Source organism: Diceros bicornis, chromosome 13 (assembly GCF_020826845.1).
Source record: "Diceros bicornis minor isolate mBicDic1 chromosome 13, mDicBic1.mat.cur, whole genome shotgun sequence".
Lineage (NCBI taxonomy): Eukaryota > Metazoa > Chordata > Mammalia > Perissodactyla > Rhinocerotidae > Diceros > Diceros bicornis.
The window spans coordinates 10633329-10653639 of NC_080752.1; the positions used below are offsets into that span (position 1 = coordinate 10633329).

The 20311-nt window shown below is 57.4% G+C and overlaps 1 protein-coding gene across 1 annotated transcript in view; it reads right to left on the reverse strand.

Moving 5' to 3' along the window:
• Nucleotides 1-4518: 4518 nt before the first annotated feature.
• Nucleotides 4519-20311, reverse strand: part of TRABD2B (TraB domain containing 2B) — a 220156-nt gene continuing 204363 nt past the window's right edge. Inside the window, exons 5-7 of the mRNA XM_058552351.1 lie at nt 20041-20131; nt 16664-16933; nt 4519-8110 (exon numbers count right to left, since the gene is read on the reverse strand). Coding sequence (XP_058408334.1) covers nt 7891-8110; nt 16664-16933; nt 20041-20131 — 581 coding nt within the window. The 3' untranslated portion in view covers nt 4519-7890. The remainder of the gene's footprint in view (nt 8111-16663; nt 16934-20040; nt 20132-20311) is intronic.

The following is a 20311-nucleotide window of genomic DNA, read 5'->3' on the forward strand; positions in this document are numbered from 1 at the left end:
CAGGGGTTGGGGGGAGGGGCGTCAGAGGAGACAGAAAGATGGAGAAGGGGTGAGGGCACAGAGGCAGAAGAGATCAACAGAGAGAGAGAGAGAAAGACAGGGAGATAGAGACGGCCAGCCGGCCAGCCTCTGCCCTGGGGTGCCATCATTTCTCCATAGAGAGTTCCCCTGTCCCACGCCTCCTATGTCAGAGAACTCACTACCTATGGGCAGTGTGTCTTGGCTTGGGGAAGCTCCTCCCCACCTCCCTGTCGCTCCCCTCACAGGCCCAGATCTGAGTTTGTGGTTATAAAGAGAAGCCTCCTGTGTGGGGCAGCCCCACAGAGATTTGGGGCTGAGATGAGGTTCCCGTAAATCTAATGATTTACTATCAGATGGGGCATCCAGTCCTCCCCTGCAGAGCATTCAGCAGGAGCCAGCTCAGAGCATGGGGAGAGGGGAGGGGGGCTGCCGGGGCTCTGGTCAGGAGGCGCAGACACTCGAGTGTACCAGGTACAGACACCTGGTCTCCCCTCCTGCCACCAGCTGCCATATGGAGAGCAGTGTGTCAGGATTCTGGGGAGTCCCTGGTCCCCTCAGTCACCCAGTCCATTGTGTCTGAGACCCCATTCCTAGGCCACAGCTTTTCTCCAGGGGGCACTTGAATTGAGGACTGTGTCCCCTAAGGAAGGACAAGGACTCACTCTCCTACTGAGCTTCTAGGTGGGTGGATGACAGGAGCCTCCCTTCCTGTTCCTGAGAGCAGCTGGTGTGAGGGGCAGAGAACACAGGGGTCGAGGGGCAGAGAACACAGGGTTCCCGGGCCACAGTAGGAGTCCTCACCTCATTGGTGTCAACCCTAAAGACCATCATGGCGGGGCGGGGAGCTCCGTCCAGAGTTAGGGAGTGTGACAAATGTCTGGGCCGGCTCCAGGACATAGAGAGGCTCACTGCACTGGGCCTCGGATGGGTCCTGACCTTGCCCACCTGGCCTGTGAAATGGGGATGCAGAAGCCACAGCCTACACCTGACACTACGGCACAGCTGAGTGAAAGTCCGGAGCATCGTCCTGGAGCCTGACTACCTGGGTTCCGGTCCTGGCTCCAGCATCTACAAGCCATGTGATCATGGTCAAGTTACTCAACCTCTTCGTGTCTCAGTTACTTCATCTGTAAAAGAGAGAGAAGGAAGAGTAGTTGTGAGAATGAAATGATCCAAGACGTATAAATGCCTAGAACATGGTCTGATACACAAGAGATGCTCAGTGAATGTTAGCTCCCAGCTGCACTGTTACTCTCCTCTGGAGGCGGGCCCACTGCGGGCAGGCCACAGGACCCCGGGCTGGAGCCAGTAAGAACTCGTCACCCACGGCCAAGGAATCGCCTCTGGTGAAGGCTCTGGGGTTCAGAGCAGAGAACTCTCTGACTCCAAACTTCTTAGTGACCCGCCCCCCTTCCCCCAAGTCCCAGGGGCTAAGTCTCCTCCCTGGTGGAACTCGCAGCCTGGACCCCTTGTGTATACCCCAGCCAGCTAACGCTTGAAATACGACATATGATATGATATAAAAGATATATTTTTTACCTGATGTCTTCCCCCCTGTTCTTCATCCTTTCCTTCTCATTGACTCCATCATTCTTCCATGAGTGCCCACTAGATGTCAAATCCTACGCTTGGGGTGACAGTTCCAAGATGAACAACCATGGTCCTGGCCTGGGACGGTACGTGGAGGGCAGGCACATGCAGATCATTTCCACACAGCCCAGGTGTGCGGTGAACAGGGTGCTGGGGAGTGGAAGGGAGGAGCAGCTAGTTCCGCTTGAGAAGTCGGGGGAGGCTTTGTGGAGCAGATGCCTCTGGAGGTGGGTCGTGCAGGGTGTGTAGGAGCTCAACAGAGCAACGAGTGAGGGGTAGACAGGAGAAAAGACAGTGCCAGGACAACAGCACGTGCAGAGGCGGAGGGCGGTGAAGAGCAGGATGAATTTAGGAACCACTGAGGTGGGCAGTGACTCTGGGTGTTGAACACTGGGAGAGGAATTGGTAAGATGTGAATTTCATGCTGGGACATGGGCAGGGTCAGGTTCTCAGACGGCCTTCTGTGACCTTGACCTTTGTCCTGGGAACAGTGGGGAGACATTGAAGAGTTTTAAAAGCAGGGGAGACACACGGTCCTTCTGTGGTTTATAGAGCTCGCTCTGGCTGCAGAGCAGAGAGGGGACTGGCGGGGACACAGCTGTAGGTGGCAGTGGTTCAGAGGAAGGTGAGGAGGCCTGGACCAGGGTGGAGCATGGGGATGGAGAGGTGGAAAGATTAATGAGGAAGAATCAGCAGGTCTTGGTGAGGAAGAGAAAGGGAGGCCTGAGGCTGACCCCAGGTTCTAGGCCTGTTGCTCAGCTGAGCAACCCCTTTTCTAGGCCTGTGGGCAGCTCATTCTGGCTGGAGAGGGCTCTCCGGGCCCCAGCGGGCAGGAGGCCTTTTGAGCCACTGAGCCCCTTTCCAAACCAACCTCCAAGAACCTGCGGAGTTTTTGCACGGAAAACGGGCCCATTCCAGCTGCCCACACCACTGCCTCGGGTCCTGGCCCTCCCAGCAAAGGCGATTTCCCGACACGCTCTCTGACAGAAGGAGGGGGCCGTTAGCACACAGAGACACCATCCGTGGAATTCATAATGTCTTTTATTAATATATTATGCTACAAAAATATTTTTGGCAAAATAACATTAATAGCATCTTTCTTTGTCTTCTATTATATTCTTAAAGAACTCTTCATGATAATTCACAAGGTGAGGGGAAGAGGTGGTTAGAAGAACAACATCATGAATACCTTTCAAATACATTAAGATCTGAAGCTCGTGTCGCACAGTGAGAGTCAGGTGGGACCTTCTGCCATCTCTTCGAAGCCCAGGAACGCTTGCCATTCTGGCTGTCCCCGCTCCTGGCTAGAACCTCCCTTGGCCAAGAGTCAGCCCCTGCTGCCCAGCCACTCAGGGCCCAAGATGTTTGAGAGCCCCGCCGGAAACGTCTTAGACTTGGGTCCCATTCAAAGCCCACTTTCCCTGCAGCGGGACTGGGGATGGAGGGGCCCTTCAAGGTGAGCTACTCTCTAACTTTTCCTGCCTGCCACATGCTCCTGATCTGTGGGTCCTGGGGGGAGAGCTGAACACTGAGCCTTGGAGGGGTGGCAGCTCACCTTCACGGAGCCCTGAGATGGCACACGGCATCCCCCATGCCCCCAGAACAGCCCAGGCAGGAAACAAGGTCTCCATTGGACAGAGGAGGAAATGGAGGCTCAGAGAGGGGCGGGCTGTGCCCAAGGTCATCCAGCAAAGTGAAGGAGCATCCAGAGAATCTCCAGAGAGGAAGAGCCCCTGTCTGGAGAAAGGATGGGCAGAGCCGAGGGTGAGCTGATGCTCCCGGGAAAGGGCCAGGTAGGGCTCAGTCGGTTCTCATGCTCCCTGTCTTCCTGCTCCCGGGGTCAGGGGGCAGGGAGGGAAGGAGCTCCGGGCTGGGGCCAGGGGCCGGGGTTCCAGTCCAGCCCTCCCCCACCACCCAGAGGCCCCGCTGCCCCAGGGCAGCAGGCAGACCTGCCAATACACATCAGGCCTGGCGGGGCTGTTGGGCTGTGAGGCTGGACCGATGCCTGAGCCTCACTGGTTTAGACAGCCAGCCCCAGTGATGTTTTTGGCTGCTTAGATGAATTTTTGGAAAAATAACAATGTTCAAAGAGCCTGAGCATTACAGAGCCAAGAGGGACCCTCGATGTCACCTACCCCAGGCCCTTGCCAAGACTTCAACTCTCCTACCACACCTGCAGCCAGGGGGCCTGTTGCACCTGCCCATACACCTTTCCTGACAGGAAGCTCACCACTGCACGGGTACCTGTCCACCCTCAGACAGCGTTGGCTTTGTGATTTTCCACAAGCAGAGCTAAGATCTGCCTCTCTCCTTTCCTTCCTTCCTTCCTCCTTCCCTCTCCACACATCTATTGAGTGCCGTCTTTGCATCAGACGAGGACACAAAGATGAACGTACATGGCCTCTGCCATCGAGGAAGCTCACAGTCTGACAGGAGACCAGAGACATGATTAGACAGTCTCAACACTGATGAGTGGGTGTTGTGACAGGTGCTAAGAGAGTACAAGGGAATCGCAGGGGGCTTCCTGGAGGAGATGCTGTCTGAGTGGATCCTCAAAGGATGAGCAGTTACGGGTAAGAGAAGGGAGTTTCCAGGCCTAGGGAGCGGCCTGTGTGAAACATCCTGTCTACTCTAGAAATGACAAATGTGAGCCAGTCTGGCCAGGCACAGAGTGGGAGAGATGGGAGACATAGCTGCCAGGTCAGCAGTGCCAGATCACGGAGGGTCCGGAAGACCAGGCTGAGGACTTTGGTTCCTATCCCATGGTCACTGAAACACTATCACCAGCCCCCATTCTGTTCTCTGCCACATAGGAGACCATCAACGCTGCAATTCCCAGGGGGAACTTCTCATGCCCTTCATGGGGTTTTTATAAACTTTCCTTTCCTGGGATCTGTTGTGACCAGGCTGGAGGCTGGGACGGTGGGACAAGCGTCCTGAGCCCCTAGGCTTGCCCAAGCCTAGCTGAGGCCAGGAAGTAGACGACAGAACATTCAGCACAAGAAAAATCTGCTCAGTCTTGCAGTGCAAAGGCAAATTTGCCAGTCAGTAAAAGTTTCCGTGCTCTGTACACTCCAGATCTTTGAATCTCAAAGCTAGAGGGGCCCTCTGCATCTCCCTGCAGCCTGACTCAAACACCTCCGCTGTCCCTGCCTTCAACTGGCTGCTGGTGCATCAGACCAGTCTGGAAGAAGACTGGAAGACAGGGCCATACTGACTAGCCCCAGAAGGCCCCTTGGTCATTCAGTCAGCTTTCCTGAGAGACAAGGACCTAGGGCCACCACTAACACACTGCCTAACCTCAGGCAGGTCACCTCACCTGCTGGGTCTCAGTCCTTCCATCTTCCTTGCCTGTCTCAAGGTCACACATGAAAGCCCTGTGAGATGTACACAATGCTCTCAGAGAACAGGGGCATTTTACTAGACTAGGCACATAGAATGTGCTGGAAAAAATGTCAGCAGTAGGGGATAGATCATTCCAAGTGCATGAGTGGCTGCTGATGGAATGGTGTTTCCCTGGCCCAGGATGAGAGAATTCAAGGGCCCCAGCCATACAGATTCCTTTATATGTGCTTCAGGACTTCTGGGACATAAGTCAGCAAGTTCAGTTCATTTCAAACCCCGGCCAGAGGGTGGTCCTCAGGGATCAGCAAACTTAGGCTGCAGACATCTGACCCACACTGGCTCTGGCTGTCCCCTCGGCACATGTCTACCTAATAAGTCAGTCCATCTGCCTGTTGCCCATCCATCTTTCTTTAAACACTCGGGTGCTGGGTTGAGGGAGAGTTTGAATCCCCCCATCTGCCCAGAGGAGGGATCTGGGGAAGACTAGGGCTGAACCTGCCTGCGGTCGGGGGCCTGGACAGGATAACCTCTGAAGTTCCCTCTAGGAGCCTAGGATTGGGCCACTTGTTCCATCCTGATGACGAGCTCCTCGAGGCTCGGAAAGGCGGCTAGACTTGGCCCCGACACAGAGCCTGGCACTGCGTGTGCTGGATAATCACACCCTGAGTTAATCTACCTCTTTGGCCCCGTGCCTGGCACAGCTCTGGGCACGCGGTCAGGTGCCTGGGCTGTTTACCCAAACGCTTCATCTTTAATTAACCTCAAGCTCTGTCTCAATACCTCTCATGCCACACTCTGCCCCGAACAGAGGGGAACCTGGCCTGTGTGTTTCTAATTCCTGCACACTTATCTCATCCCAACAGCACTTCGCACGATCTGTTTGATGTGCAACAGGCCTTCTGAGCCTCTTTCTAGTCAGCTAAGCCCCTTCCTGCTCAGAACCAGGAAGTCACGTTTCTGCCAAGGATACAAGGACTCCAGCCCTGGCTGGGGTCAAGTTCAGTTTACAGCATGGTACCCATGGGGCTGGCTGGACTCTCACAGGGCTCCTGCCAGGTCTCAGGCTCAAACACATCCATCGTGGCTGAGCTGAAAAGAATTCAACTGCCGGCCAAGATGCCCATGGGACCTCTGACCATCCAACGAGCTGCCCAGAATTCTCCCATCTCAGAAGGGAGACAGCTGCCACGCTGGGCATGATGGCACTGAGGCTGATCAGCTACAACCAGCCCTGCCAGGGAAACCCACGGTGCAGTGACGCTGAGAGCACTGGGCTGGAAGTCAGCAGACCTGCCCGCCGTGCAGCCTTGGGGAAATGCCTCCCCACTTGACTTTATTCTTTCTCTTACTGTCATTATTTGTCAAGTAAGGGGTTCTTTCTGCTCTTGGGTCCCAGGACCCTGTAAATGATGAGCTGCTAACCCTCTGAGGGTTTGGGGCTGGAAGGCAGCCAACCTGGGTCCTCTGCCTTCTCGGCCACCACGTCGGGGGCAGAGGAACTAGGTCGGTCTCTCTGAGGCCTGCTTGCCTCCATTTGGCTGCTCTGCCTCCCCCGGTCCCCGGCCCCCAGCCTCTGATTTGGCAGGAAGGCCTCTCACCGGCTCTAAGATAAGACACGTCGGGGCATGAGACACGTGGCACACGCTGTTGCCAGAGCCCTTTGGCCAGAGGGACCGACATGAGTAAGTGTGGCCAAACAGGCTCTCTGGCTGGAGTAGGGAGCATGCTGGCCCATTTGGGTGAGAGCTGCCCCTCTGGGAGCCTCCCTGTATGGGGAGAACACAGCAGAATACGGTCCAGGAAACAAGTACCGCTTCTGAATCACATGTTTCTGGGGCTATGTCCCAGCTGGGTGACCTTGAGCAAGTCCCTTCATGCCTTATTGAGGCTCAGTTTCCTCATCTGTGAAATAGGATACACATCTCACAGAATGGGCGTGAGGATCAGTGACAAAGTAAATGTGCAAAGTGCCTGCCACGCAGCAGGTCCTGGACAAATGGCAGCTCTCAGACGGCTATTATTCCCACATGACTCCTAGAGCCCCTCCCTGGCCCTAAAACTGCCCTTCTGTGCCCCCTCCTGTCCGTCGGCCCAGCTCATTCCGTTTGGCCGTGACTTCAACAGCCTCTCCTGTAAGGCGAGCTGGATTAACGATACCAGAACAGAGAGGCTCACATCCTTGATCTCCCACTTGCTGTGTGACCTTGGGCAACCATCTCCCTCTCTTTGCATCTCACTCTGTCTGTCACATGGGCTGGGGACCACCTCCCTCAGCACCCAATCCTTCTCCCCACTCCAGGGCTTTGGTCAAAACACTTACCAAGAGTTCTGGAGGGCCAGTTCACAGACACTCAGAGTTTTCAAAATAGCAGCATTCTCTTTCCTAAGCTATCTTCCCAGCCCTAGGAAGCACCCGGGGGAGGGAAGGATGGGCAGCATTCACATCTCTGGCTCCCAAATCCAGCTTCACAAAAGCTAAGGCTGTCTGCCTCCCCGTCCCTCTGAGGCCCCCATGGAGGGAGAAGCTAAACCTGGACACCGGATGCTGCCGCTGATCCTGGAGTAAGCCAGTTCAAAGCCACGGTCCGCCTGAGGTTGCAGAGGTCCTGGCAACCTGGGTTGGCATTGGGGCTAATTAAGGGGTTATTAACATAGGCCACATAAAAATAGTTTTATCAGTAGAATAAATACATTTTTCTTTTTTAATATGGACACAAATTTTACAAAAGAGCCCCATAGCACTATGGGAAATTAAGATCCTTCTACAAAAAAGAAGATGTAACACAGGTATAATAAAGCTCTAGTTTTCTAACGGATCCTGTCTGGACTGCCCGAGAGGTGTCAGGCACCCCTGGAGGTGGTGGCAGGGGCAGTGGGGTGCGGCTGCAGACCCTCTGATGGTTTCTCTGGCTTCTCCGCCCGGGGTGGCCGAGGTCAGGAGGGCCCGAGGCTGTGCAGCAGGAGGGGCGCCGCGATGCTGGCAGCCATGGCCGGGAGTAGGCCCAGGGGGGGCCGTAAGCAGCAGGGCGCAGAGCCGCTGGCGAGCCCCGGCTCTTCCTGCTGCTGGAGCTGGTCGGAGAGCTGCAAGAGGGGCTTGGCAGTCCCAGGGCTGGGCGTGGGCTGCAGGGGCAGCGGGGGCGGCGAGGCTGTGGTGCTGGAGGGAGAAAACACAGGAGACCGGGGTGACAGCTCAGTTGCCTCGTCCTGGGCTGTGGCCTGAGGGTTCAGATCCGACTTTATCTGGTCTATTTTTTTCTCTTAAGATGGAGAAGGAAACAAGGGGCTCAGACAGGGAAAGTGAGCAGCCCAGGGCCATACAACCGGTTGGGCTCCTGAGGGCACACTTACCCTCTTGCCCCAGGCTCCAGGACACAGGCCTCAAGTGTGACCACTCAGGATGGGTCCCAGGCAGAAAGAATGAACGTGTTACGGAGGAGACCGATCTGAGGCAACCGGCCTCCACAGCAGGCACATAGGTGCCCAGGCCTCCCGCTGCCCTCCCCTCCCCAGTCTGAAATAAACAGAAGACGACACACATAGGCAACCCCACCCTCTCACGGGCCTCGTTATCACGACTGCTGTCTATTGAGAGCATCGCTGGTGCTCAAAACAAACCTTCACAACAGGTCTCATCATCCGCCTTTGCCAGATGAGAAAACGGAGACTCAGAGAGGCCAAATGGCGGCCAGGTCACAGAGGAAGTGGGGGCCGCTCCTCCACGGGGCGGGAGCCCTGGGGTCGGCCTCACTCTGATAAGTAAAGGGGGTTTTAGTGAAAAGTGTGGTCCTTCAGGAACTTATGAAAATAGCATCCAGTTTTGGAGGTAACCGGTAAGGTTCTTGGCTCAAGAAAGCTTATGTGAAAGAGGGAAGGAGAGAGAGACAGAGAGACAGAGAGAAATAAAAAGAGATTAAGGTCAGAACGCTTCGGCAGGCTGAGGCCGGCACTCGGGGGCATCGGGAGGTGCAGGGGAGGCGGGGGCCAGGTAGGGCGCTGGACCAGGTTACCAGCTCAAGTCCTGGAAAAAGAGGTAGGAATGATGAACAAAGAGAGGGACAGAGGGCAAGACAGGGACTGGGGGAGAAAGGGGACAAGGACAGAGGCATATCAAGAGAGGCCATGGGGCTTGGGTGGGGTTGACGGGGATAGCAGGCTCTGGGGTGAAGGAAAGGGCCGGGGCCCCAGAAGCGATGAGCCCATGTTTACCCTGCGGAGCCGCGGGTGGCGGGAGGCAGACGAAGGCGGTGGATCCAACGAGCCCCACCACACCAGAGGGGCAAGGAGGGGAGGGGAGCCCTGGGGCAGGGGACACACAGAGGGCCCTCGATCCAGCGCGGGGCCAGGAGGGCCTCATGGAACAGACGACACCGCAGTCGGCTGTGAGGGCAGCAAGTCTAGCTTGCACATGCTGGGGGCGCCCTGGGGGACCAGAGAAGTAATTACAGAGCTGGCCCTGTGCCAGCTCTGTGCGAGGCCCTTACCATATATTAACTCTAATCCTCGTGACAACACTAGGAGGCAGGTACGTCTATTATCCCCGTTTTATTTATGAAGAAACCGAGGCACAGAGAGGTTAAGTAACTTGCTCCAGGACCCACGGCAGGGCCAGAATCTGAAGCATGCACACAGTAGGTGCTCACTAGCAGTTGAAGCTTGGCCCTCCCTGGGCGTCTGCAGTGCGGGCGACCTCCTCCATGAGGGACACTGCCCCAACTTTCAGCACTTACCAGCCCTCCCCGACAGGCTGCTCACTCTCGGGTCATCTGGGGGTCCCCTGCCCCACCCTGGCTTGAGTGTCCATATGCTGGGCACGAAGTTCCAACAACCGGCCATTGCACTGTGGTGAGCTCTGTAATTATCACCTCCGCAGCCCAGTCCCACTGCCCTGCCGACCTGACGCCTCTCATGCAGCCTGGCTTAGCCTCAGCCTGGGCGGGTGGGTAGGGGAGTCCCGGGGTCACCAACACACCCCTGCCTCCACATGGGCTGGGACCTCTGCTCGGGCAGTGTGTGTCCAGACACTCTCCAAAGAGGAAGGGTCCTCACTCCCTGCCCTGTCCCTCCCTCCTCCTGGTCATGCTCCAGCCACAAGACCCCGCTGCGTCCTCGAGTGAGGTTCTCCTCCACCTGGAGTGGACAGCTGTGATGCACTGTGCTCCTCTGTCTTAGAAACTCCCAGAGATGCTGCCAGGAGAGGAGGGAGCAAATGCTTGTCACACACACGGACAGACGGAAGATGTTCCTGAACAGAGAGTGTGCATGTGGAACTGGAGGGGAGGGGGCTGACCAGGTGACTTCAAATGCCCCTTAGAACCCACAAAATCTGGCACGTTGTGCCTCTCACCCATGCCAGCCTTCAGAGCCCCCAAGACCTCTCACACAACCCGGTGCTGGCGGACCTCACCTTTCCTGGCTCTCCCAGCACACACCACCCTCTCGCATCTAATGCCCTGCTGTCATTTTCCAGTTCACCTTTGAAGGCCTGACTCAATGACCCCTGGAGGCCCTTACATCTGTCCTCCATCCCCTAGTACCACCTGGGAGAGTTAAGGCTCCCACAGAACCTTATGCATTTCTCACTGTCACACCGTGTCACAGGCCCATGTTTATGTGGATGAGGTTTGAATGGGTTTCTGTACATAAAGTGCTTAGAACAGTGCCTGGCACTGGAAGTGCTATATGGTGTTGGCTACTGTTAGCACCGTTATTAAGATGTTTGTGTCTGTGTCTCTCTACTAATAACATCCTCCACTTATGGAGCGCTTCCCATGTGCTGGCAGACTCTGCGCTTGATGCTACACGTGTCATCTTATTATTCCCATTTCCAAGATGAGGAAACTGAGCCTGAAGATTAGGACACAGCATGCATCGGGCAGTCTGGCTCCCCAGCCCGAGCCGGGCCTGCTGCCGTCCCCAACTGTGGGCCGAGCAAACGTGTGATGGAGAACCCAGGAGCGAGGCGCCGGCTTCCTGCCGAGACTCGAGAATCCTGGAGGCTTACCAGGGTGGGAGGTGAGACCTGATGCAGCCTCAGCCCTTGGAGGGGTTCATGCCTGCGCCCAGAGGGGTCATTCCCTCAGCCCCTTCCTCTCTTTTTTTCCTAATGAAAAGAGAATCTTCCCACACAACACAAAATGTCCCTGAAAAGTCCCTTCCTAGCCTCTGCCCCATCCTCTCAGCCTAAGCAGCGGGGATCCTCGAGGGCTGGCCTCGGGAGAGGAGGCTGCGCCATTCGGGGTGCCTGGAGTGGGGCCCTGGCTGCCCATCAGAAGGAGGACCAAGTAGGAGTTATAAAATTATGTCTCAAAGGTGCCCAAATGCATTTGCTTTCACACTTTGAAAACCAAGGATGCAAACTCCCCCTTGGAGCCTGAGGGGGCTTTTGTTGCTTGGAAGGAGTCCCAGGGAAATGGGGTGAGGCTGGGGTGGGGGAGGAGAGGCACCTCCAAACGCCCCCGCCTCCTTGGCCCACTCTGCTCGCAAAACTGAGTCCCCCGTCCAGATCCCCCCCACACCCCAGGCCCATGCTGGGGAAAGCTGTCTCATGGCAAGGTGGCCTCAAAGCCAAACCAAACACTCTGAGTGTTCCCAGGCTCTGTAGACGGCTGGCACAAAGGGGCTGAGTCTGCTCCGAGCCCACAGGACCCCTCGCATGGGGAAGGGCCACTCTGCCTGGGCGGAAGGCGAAGGCCCCATTCTAGCCTGCCCTATGTTCCTGTTCACTGCACGACTGCGGGCAAGTCCTGACCTCTAGGCCTCAGTTTCCCCATGTGTACAATGAAGGAGCAGGAGTAGACCCACGGACTTGAAAATGTTTTCTGGCAGCAGAAGCCAGAAGTGGGATCTTAGGCAGAAGCCCAAGGTATAAAAACACAGAAAAGTGGGGTTGGTGCCTGAGACGGGGTCTGCTGCCTGCCCCGCCCCGCCCCCCCATAGGGCTTCCTGGAGCAGGGGGCCGATCTCGGCACTAGAGGGTCTCCAGGAGCCATCCAGAGCTAGGTTCTGGGAGTCTGGGGGCCGTGGCTTTCGTGCCAAGACAGGGGCTGCAGGGCTGTGCCCCGGGTGAGCTCCTTAGAGGGTCCTGAGTAGACGAGAGGAGATGGAGCTTGGGCACGCAGGCCTGATGACGGTGGTCCTGCTGCCTGGGGGCGGAGCTCTCGATGTGGGCCAGCTGGAGGAGCTCTGGTGCGATTCTGGTCTGGGCCTCAGCCTCTCTGGGCCACACAGGTCAGACGCAGGCAGAGATCTACAGTGACGGGTTTGCCTGCTGCGCCACGTCCTGCTGCTAAGGCCCATGCCAGCTGCCACACCTTTGGCCACATGGTCGTCTCTGCTGGGAACGCCTTCACCCTCCCTCAGCCCTCACTGTCACGTCTGACCTTCAGGGCCCCGACCCTCCAGCCCTTGCTGACCGGACTCCTGCAGGCACAGGTAGACGGACTGTGGCTCCAGGGCCCTTTCAGCTGCACCATATTGGAGAGCTCTCCCCGCCTGGCCGCGACCCGAGACTCTTCCTGCTCTCGTCCCTGCCAGCACACGACACGGGGCTGGGTAACCGGCGTGTGGCCCGCGTGCTCCTGTGAAACGGCGGGGAGTGTGCAGCACCCATCTAGGTGCTCAGTTAAGGCTTTAAGCCTAAGACGCACTAAAGGCCCACGAGCAGCTCCTGCTGGGGAGGGGGGAAGGAGGCATCTTAGACCAGACACTGAGAGCCCGGCTACCAACTTTGGAGACAACTGTTCCTGAGTGTCATGTGGTCTGATGCCGGCTTACCACTTTACAAGCATCATCTCGTTTACTCTCTAAGCCTGAAAGCAAGGAAGAGGAGGGGCTGGGATTTGAAGCAGGTTCTGCCTGAATTCATCTGTGCTTTTATTCACTGAGTGATCCTGCTTCCCATTTCTCATGGGGGCATCTTCCACCGCTAACCAGACAGGGCTCTGGCCTCATGCAGAGATGCTGATCACCCTGTACTGTCCCAGGTGGGCTGTGCCAGGAGAAACTGGAGGTAGAGAACCTCGGGGCAGGATGGGCAGGCCAGCAGGAGGTGAGGAGAGCCCTCCCAAGGGCCCGAGGGGCGGAACATTGTGTTTTTTCCCCTCCGAGGGGGATCTGGCCATCTGCTCAAACATCAGGGGAAACTGAGGCCCAGCAGGGCAATGACCCTCTGCACTTGTGTGTCCTCTAGCCCCTGACCCCACATGGTGGCACCCACAAGGCTCTGCATCCATCACGCACTGATGGCCACCTCTGTGTCTTGCTTCCGGCCATGCCCAGCACTTGGAAGGTGCTCTCTTCCCTGCACCTGCCCCTCAGGACTGTCCCTCCCTCCTGATGGCCCAGCACTCTGCTCCACCCCCATCGCCCCCCCCCCCCCCCCCGCTGTGGACTGGGAGAACAACAGAGTTGGCATGACCTTAGGAGACCAGTCAAGGCCTAACAGCACAAAAGGAGAAACTGAGGGTTGTTGCAGGTCTCACACTGCATTGGGGGTGCCCTGCACACACCCAGTGTGGGAATGGCCCCTGCCTTGCTGCCTCCTCCTGGCTCTCAGATGTGGGGGTTCCCTGAGAGTGCTCTGCCAATGCTGCGCAGCCATCTGTGGACACACGCTTGGCCCTCTCCACAGGTCCCCATAAATCATCCTGCCACGGGCTGCTGCTTCTCTAAACTTCCTCCGGCGTGTTTACATCTCGGGTAATGTGGGTGAGGGGAGGCCAGCCTGCTCCAGGCAGTGTCCTGGCCAGGCGCCTGCAGCACCCCCCAGCTCTCTCCCTCCTTCTCACACTCAATGCAGGCAGTCAACAAACCCTCAGAGAGGCCTCCGGTGACCCAGTGAAGTCCAACCCAGATCTGGTCCCCAGGGCCTCCCGGCCTAGAAACCCAAGTGAGGAATTGCAGTCTGTGTGACTGTGTTGGGACAGGGGTACACCTGGGAGCTGTGGGGGTGTGGGGGAGGGGAGCGCAGGGAAAGCGGCAGGGAGGGAGGGAGACCTCAGCCAGGTGAGGTTGGAGGAGATGCTCGCCAGGCGAGGGCGAGAGGGAGGTTTGTATGTCATGGATGAGTGTGACCCTTAGCATTAGATAGACCTGGATGCTGGTTCTGACTCCACACCTGACTTGGTCTTGGGCAAGTTAGCTGACCTCGCTGAGCCTCAATTTCCTTGTTTGTCAAGAAAGGCTTACTTCCAGGGACTATTGACAGGACTGGGGGACATGATGGATGTAAGCGCCTGGCACAGAGGAGAAGCTTGGCAAATGACCACTCACACCCAGTCCCAGCAAAGAGAGAAGCAAGGACAAAGGCGGGAGACGGGGAGGGCATGGACTGCTGAGGGACAGCCCATCCAGGCAAGGACAGGGCCGCAGCATCCCTCAGGAGGAGGGGCAGCGGAGCAGGCGGGAAGGGAGGCCAAAGCAGGAGGTTTACCTGGTGGAGGCTGGGGGTGGAGGGTGCGATGTGCTAGGGCAAGATGTGGGGCCAGCAGACCTATTAGGACCCTGCTGCAGGATCACAGGTGGCAGATGAGCCACGGAGAGGCGATGGAGAGGAGGGGATGGCTCCAGCGGGATTTAGGGGCAAGAAAACGAGAAAACTCTGAATGAAATGAAAGCTCCAAGGAAAGTGGTTGTGTTAGAATGGCTATAACTGGGCTCGAGGTTCCCCCAGGGAGCTTTCCTCTGCTCCCTCTTGGAGAACTGGAAGCTTGGGAACCCCAGGAGGATGGAGTGAGTGCTCTGGAGCGACGGAAGATGTGCCTTGAACCCAGTCCTCTCAGGGGCTCAGGGCCCGCTTCCCTAAGAAGCAGTGAGAAACTCAACAAACAGGCTGCCCGTCGGTGGAAAGATCCTTCTCCAACCCAATCAGATGGAGGAACGTTATCCAACCATAATTTACCTGTTGGGACCTAGAAGGGGCTCCCTCTTGCCAAAGAAAAGCTGTTTTCTTCTCCTGAAACCAGGCTCTGTGTTTCAGAGCTACGTGTTGTGAAAAGGAAGCCGTTTGGAGTCATTGGCTGAAATTTACCTTTCAGACGTGGTTAGGGGCTGGGGGCCCGTGGCTGGAGCTGACAGGAGCCCCCTGTCACCCCATGGGCTGGACCCACCACTGGCCGGGTCTCGTGGTCACCCCGGCAGGCTGATGGGGGCCCTGAGTGACCCTCCTGATAGGAGTTGTGTATGGGCTGCCAGCGCCTGCGTCAGCCCGGTGCCTCCCTGGCAGCCCGCGAGCCATCCCCAGGGCCGATGGAAGTGGCTCTCAGTAACTTTACGCCCTTGCTCCTGGTTTGAAGGGGGCGGCCCATGCTGGGCATGTGAGCCAAATGTGTCACAGCTAATATAGCTGCAGCAGTGGGCAGGCCGGGGCTCTGCAGAAGGACATTTCCTGGCAACCCTAGCCAGGTGCCTGGAAACCAATGCCCAAAGGAGCAGTGGCCTCGACTCTTATTTGCTGGACGTCTTTTTAAAACAGTGCACGCCCCGCACTTTAAGACAGTGGACTGGACCACGCCAACCTTGTGTAGACGACTCAGAGACCCGGCCGCAGGAGGATCGTGAAGTAGACAGCGCAGGAGGCAGCCCCTGATTCCTTGTGTGCCTCTGGACAGGCCCCCCGCCCCCGGGCCTTGCTTGGTTCACCATCTGTAAATGCAGAGCTGGGTCTGAGTTTCCCAAAGGTGCTCAGAAGACTCTAGGGCACATGCAACCTGTGGCTTCCCAGGCCCCTGCACCGCAGGTTCTGATCCATGAGGTCTGCGGGCTGACTGGAATTTGTCTGTCTACAAGTACCCCAGGTGATTTCTGGGGATGCTGAGGAAACCCCAGGTGATGATCTCTAGGGTCCAGATGGAGACCGTGTCTCTGAGGACCCAATCCTGGGGCACAATGTCCAGGGCTGGGCTATGGCAGTGAGTGGGACTCTGACCTTCACTGAGGGTCACTCCCTGGGACGTCCCAGGTGCTCTGGTGACACTGCTCACCAAATATGGAGATTCCCACCCCAAAGCGGAATCTAGGGAAAGTGCTCTGTAGTGAGCTTGCAGGTGGAGGTTGGAAGACAGCATCCTGGTTACAGCAGGAGCTTGGTGACAGACAGGCTGAGGGGGTGGCATGAGGGGCTGGAGGGGCAGACAGGCAGAGGACAGAGAGACATCAGTACAGGCAGAAGATTTCTGCACCTGCCTGTTTTCAACGAGGTTATCACCAAGTCCCCATCCCCTCCTGAGACAGAGCCCACAGCATTAGGGTGCCAGGTGTCATCTACCATCTCTTTCCTGCACAGCAGAGTCCCTTCTGCAGCCTCCCTGCCAGGGCGTCGGCCGCTCAGACCTTCCAGGCACAGGGCTCACTGCCTTTGATGGAGCAGCCTGCTCCACTGTCCTCTGGTTTCACCTCTGCACCCCAGGGTGCATCCAGGAAAGCTAAGGCCAAAGCAGACTTTTGTCCACTGCCCCTTAAGGAAGCTTCTATTCCCTCACCTTTAAAATGGAGAAAATTGAACTTGCTTTCATTTTGAGATAAAAATGAAAAATCAGATGTGAGTGTCTCCCTAAACCTGAAAGACGAACAGGTGGATCCTTGTGAATGGGGACAAGCCAGCCCTGCAGTTTCCACTCAGGTACCCACCCGCCACGCTTCCTTAGAGCCGGGCTCCTGGATAACAGAGGTGGGCTGACCTGGCTCCTGCAGACCTGCCTCCCCGGCTCACCTGTCCTCGAGGCGGACCCAGAGGTCGTTGAACTGCCGTGGCCGCTGGTGTTTACTCTGCCTCTTGTGCCACTTCTTCTGCCGCCCGAACTCCTCCAGCTGGCTGAGGCTATCAGGGAGCAGGAGATGTGGGGACAGCGCTGGGTCCTCCTCCTCGGGCGGGGCGGTGGGGGTCGCCGAGGGCGCTGTGGGGATGGCAGCGGCTGGGGTCACGGGGGCCGGGCTCGCAGAGGTCCCCTCGAGAGTGGGCACTGGGCTCTGGGCGGCAAGGCTGGAAAGGGTAACAGCACGTGAGGCACACGTGTTGGAGCGTGTCATGCATGTGCGACGGGGAGTGCAATTCAGTGGGAAGGTTGTCTGACAGGAGCAGATGCCAGGTGCCCCTGCTGGGCCTGGAGAGAGTAACCCAGGAAAACCACCGTCTGCTGTTGACAGATGGGGGTCTGACTCATTCTCATTGATTGGTTCAATGAATAGTTACTGAGCATCTACACTGCACGAGGCATTTTTCTCAGAATTGGGCAAAAGCAGTGACCGACACACAGTCCCTGCCCCCTGAGAGCTCACATTCCGGAGCGGAAGATGGAGAGTAAGGCGTGCGGAATGTTGGATGGTGGTAACTGCTGAGGAGAAAATAAACCAGAGACAGGAGAGACAGCATGTGGGCGGTGGGCGGGGACATTAGAGCCCAGACTAGTAGGAGGTGAAGGAGTGAGCATGGGCAGGTCTCTGGGGCATGTCTGATTCTAGCCTGGGACTCATGCACTCAGCAAGCTCTGGCTGAAGGACTTGAGGAGAGTCACCGAACGTCGCTGTGCCTCAGTCTCCCGCTCTGTGAAATGGGGATATTCCAGCCCGTACCTCATGAGACATCACTAGGATGATGTAAGTTAACACAGGTATGGCACTTAGAGAACAATGTCTGGCACACAGTAAGCAGCTGAGACACTTTAGTAATGAACATTATTAATTAAATATTAACATTGTTGCTTGTGTCATTCATCCAACCATCCATTCACACATTCCACACACATCTCCTGAGTGCCTTTTCCGGAGGGGGGACAGTGTAAGCAGGTTAGAGCCCTAGCTGGAGGGAGAAACGTGGGCTCACGTCCTGGCTCCGAGCCTCACAGGCCCTGTGACTGCGGGCAGGTGACACAATCGTCCCTGGCAGCAGTCAGCTGTGAAATGGGAGCAGCAGTACAGCTTATTCCACGAGGCTGTCACGAGGACGAAAGACAGGAGGCCTTAACACGGTGCCTGGCACACAGGAAGGCTCTCTGTGATGCCGGCCAACAAGCCAGCAGACCCGGCTGTCGTGGGCGCGCACGTGGGATTGGGTGTGTGTGTGGCATTCACATTCCATACAGAGGTGCGCACAGACACCCCTCAGCCTGGGAGCATCCTCTGCTCCTCTCCCCTTTATTCTTTCTGTGGAACTCTTTTCGGGGACATCTGACCCTGCGAGAAGACTGGGCTCATTTTCGGGAATTCTAAAGGTAAGGTGGCACCCGAGGTGGCGAGCAGCCTGGCCCCTATTCCCCACCCGCACGCTCCGTGGCGGGAGAGCTTCTCCCTCCTCGAAGGAGAGAAGCCCATCTGCTCAGCCTGTCCACCCCCAGCCCACGGCAACCCCAGATTCCCAGGGTCCAGGAGATGCCGCAGCTGCTGGGGAGATAACTCAAAACAGGCAGACAAAAGACGGATCCAGGAAGCACCTGCGGCCGTGCTGCCTTTCATTGTTGGAGGCTCCTCGCATTCCCGCCCCTCACCCTACCCGCAGGATTTCAGCCTGGGCTCGAGACTCAGGCTGAGAGCACTCGGAGCGGGGCCTGGTGGGGGGAGAAGTGGGGGACCCTCTTCGAATGCCGGGCTCTGAGATGAAGAGGAGCCGAGGCAGCCTCGCAGGCCTGCTCTGGCCTGACAGACACAATGAGCTTCAAGGTGAGGGTCCTCGGGGCTGTGCCGGGGAGCTGGAGGAATGCCTTGTCCCCGAGGCTCCCTCGGGTCCCTCACCCCTCACACACATGCTGGGCTCGGCCCAGGACAAACTGTGCTGCGCTCAAATGGTCGGGAAGAACAGTCTCGTCAGGTTGACTCAGAAGACGAGAAGAGGACGGGCTCCAGCGTGAGGGAGTTCATGAGTTCCTCTAGACGTGCCAAGGAGACAGGGAGAGCCCTGGCCTGGAGCCTGGAGCCCGGAGCTCACTGCTCTGGTGACTGTAGCACTCAGGGCTGCTGAGTGAAGAGCAAGGCCTCAGTCCTTTCTGAGCACTCCCGCCCCTGAGCCCCATCGCTAACTCCAGACGTGGTACAGCGAGTGGGTAAGAGCGCAGGGAGGCCCTCGAGCCAGACTGCCATTTATACGAGCTGTGTGTCTTTCTGCAAGTGACTTCATCTCTCTGGGCCTCAGGGTCAACTTTAAGACGGAGATACTCATAGTTCCTACCTCACTGGGTCCTTGTGAGGATTCAGTGAGTTAAAAGTGCTCAGAGCCGAGTACACAGTGAGCAGCGGATGAACATTAGCCATGCTTATTCAAATTTCTTTTGGACTCGGGGTCCTGTAACGTCAGGGACAGCGGCCAAAATCACACTGTGGTCACCCCTGCGGGCTGGTGAGGAAGGTTCCTGCGTAAAGGCTGGAGCATGGGCCGCACGGCATCTGAGTGTGAGGACCCCGTCACTGACTCTGGAGCTGCCCACCGCGACGCCCCCTCCACGCCCAGCCTGGTGCTGGCGCCGGGGACCACTGACGGGCCCAGCTGGCTCCTGCGCCTGGGCAGCTCCCAGCCTGGTGGGGGCCAGAAAACCCCACAGGAAGAGAGGATGGCCACTACGTGGCTCTCAGAGTGGAGCAGGTTCCCTAGCGGGACAGTCATGGTGGAGGGTACGGCCAAAAGGCAGTGATGGAGCAGGCGTGGTCACAGGAAGGTCAGGACCAGGCAGGCCTGAGACTGGACACAGCGAAGAGGCCAGGCCACTGCTCATCCCAACCTTGGCGCCATCCCGATTCAGCGCCTGGGCCTCCCCAATTCCTCCAGGCAGCACCCTGGCAGTCCTGTAGAGTCCTTCCACCCACTCAGTCACCAGTCTCTAAATCCCGAACCTCTCAAAACCTAACGCTCCCTCATTCCCACTGCACTGCCCGGCCCTGCCGCCCGCACCTCCAGCCAAGACTGTGTACCAGCCTCCTTCCAGCCTCCCCGTCTCCAGTCCAGCCCCTCTGCTCTTGGGTGCCTGGTTGAGGCTGATCTCTACAAAGCCCCATCTCCCCAGAAACTTCTTCACCACTCTCCCCTGCAGGCGATGCAACACTTGGTCAGGCATGGCCGCAGATCGGCAGCAGCAGCCCACTCCCCATGCCCTGGCTGCTTACCTGTGGATGGTCTGCCCCGCGGGCGTGTGCTCCACTTTCAGCCCTGCTTGCCGGAGGACGTCGATGACGGTGTTGTTCCCCAGAAAGTGACCTGGAACACAAGAGACAAAGCTCCTGCGGCTCAGCCACATGTCAGGTCACCAGCAATTGGGCATAGTCTCAGGCCACTGACCAACACCAAAGTCAAGGCCCCAGACCCCCAGAGAGGCAGGACGAAGTCGTGGGAAGACATCCTGGTGCCACCCTGCCTAGGTGCAAATCCTGGCTCTGC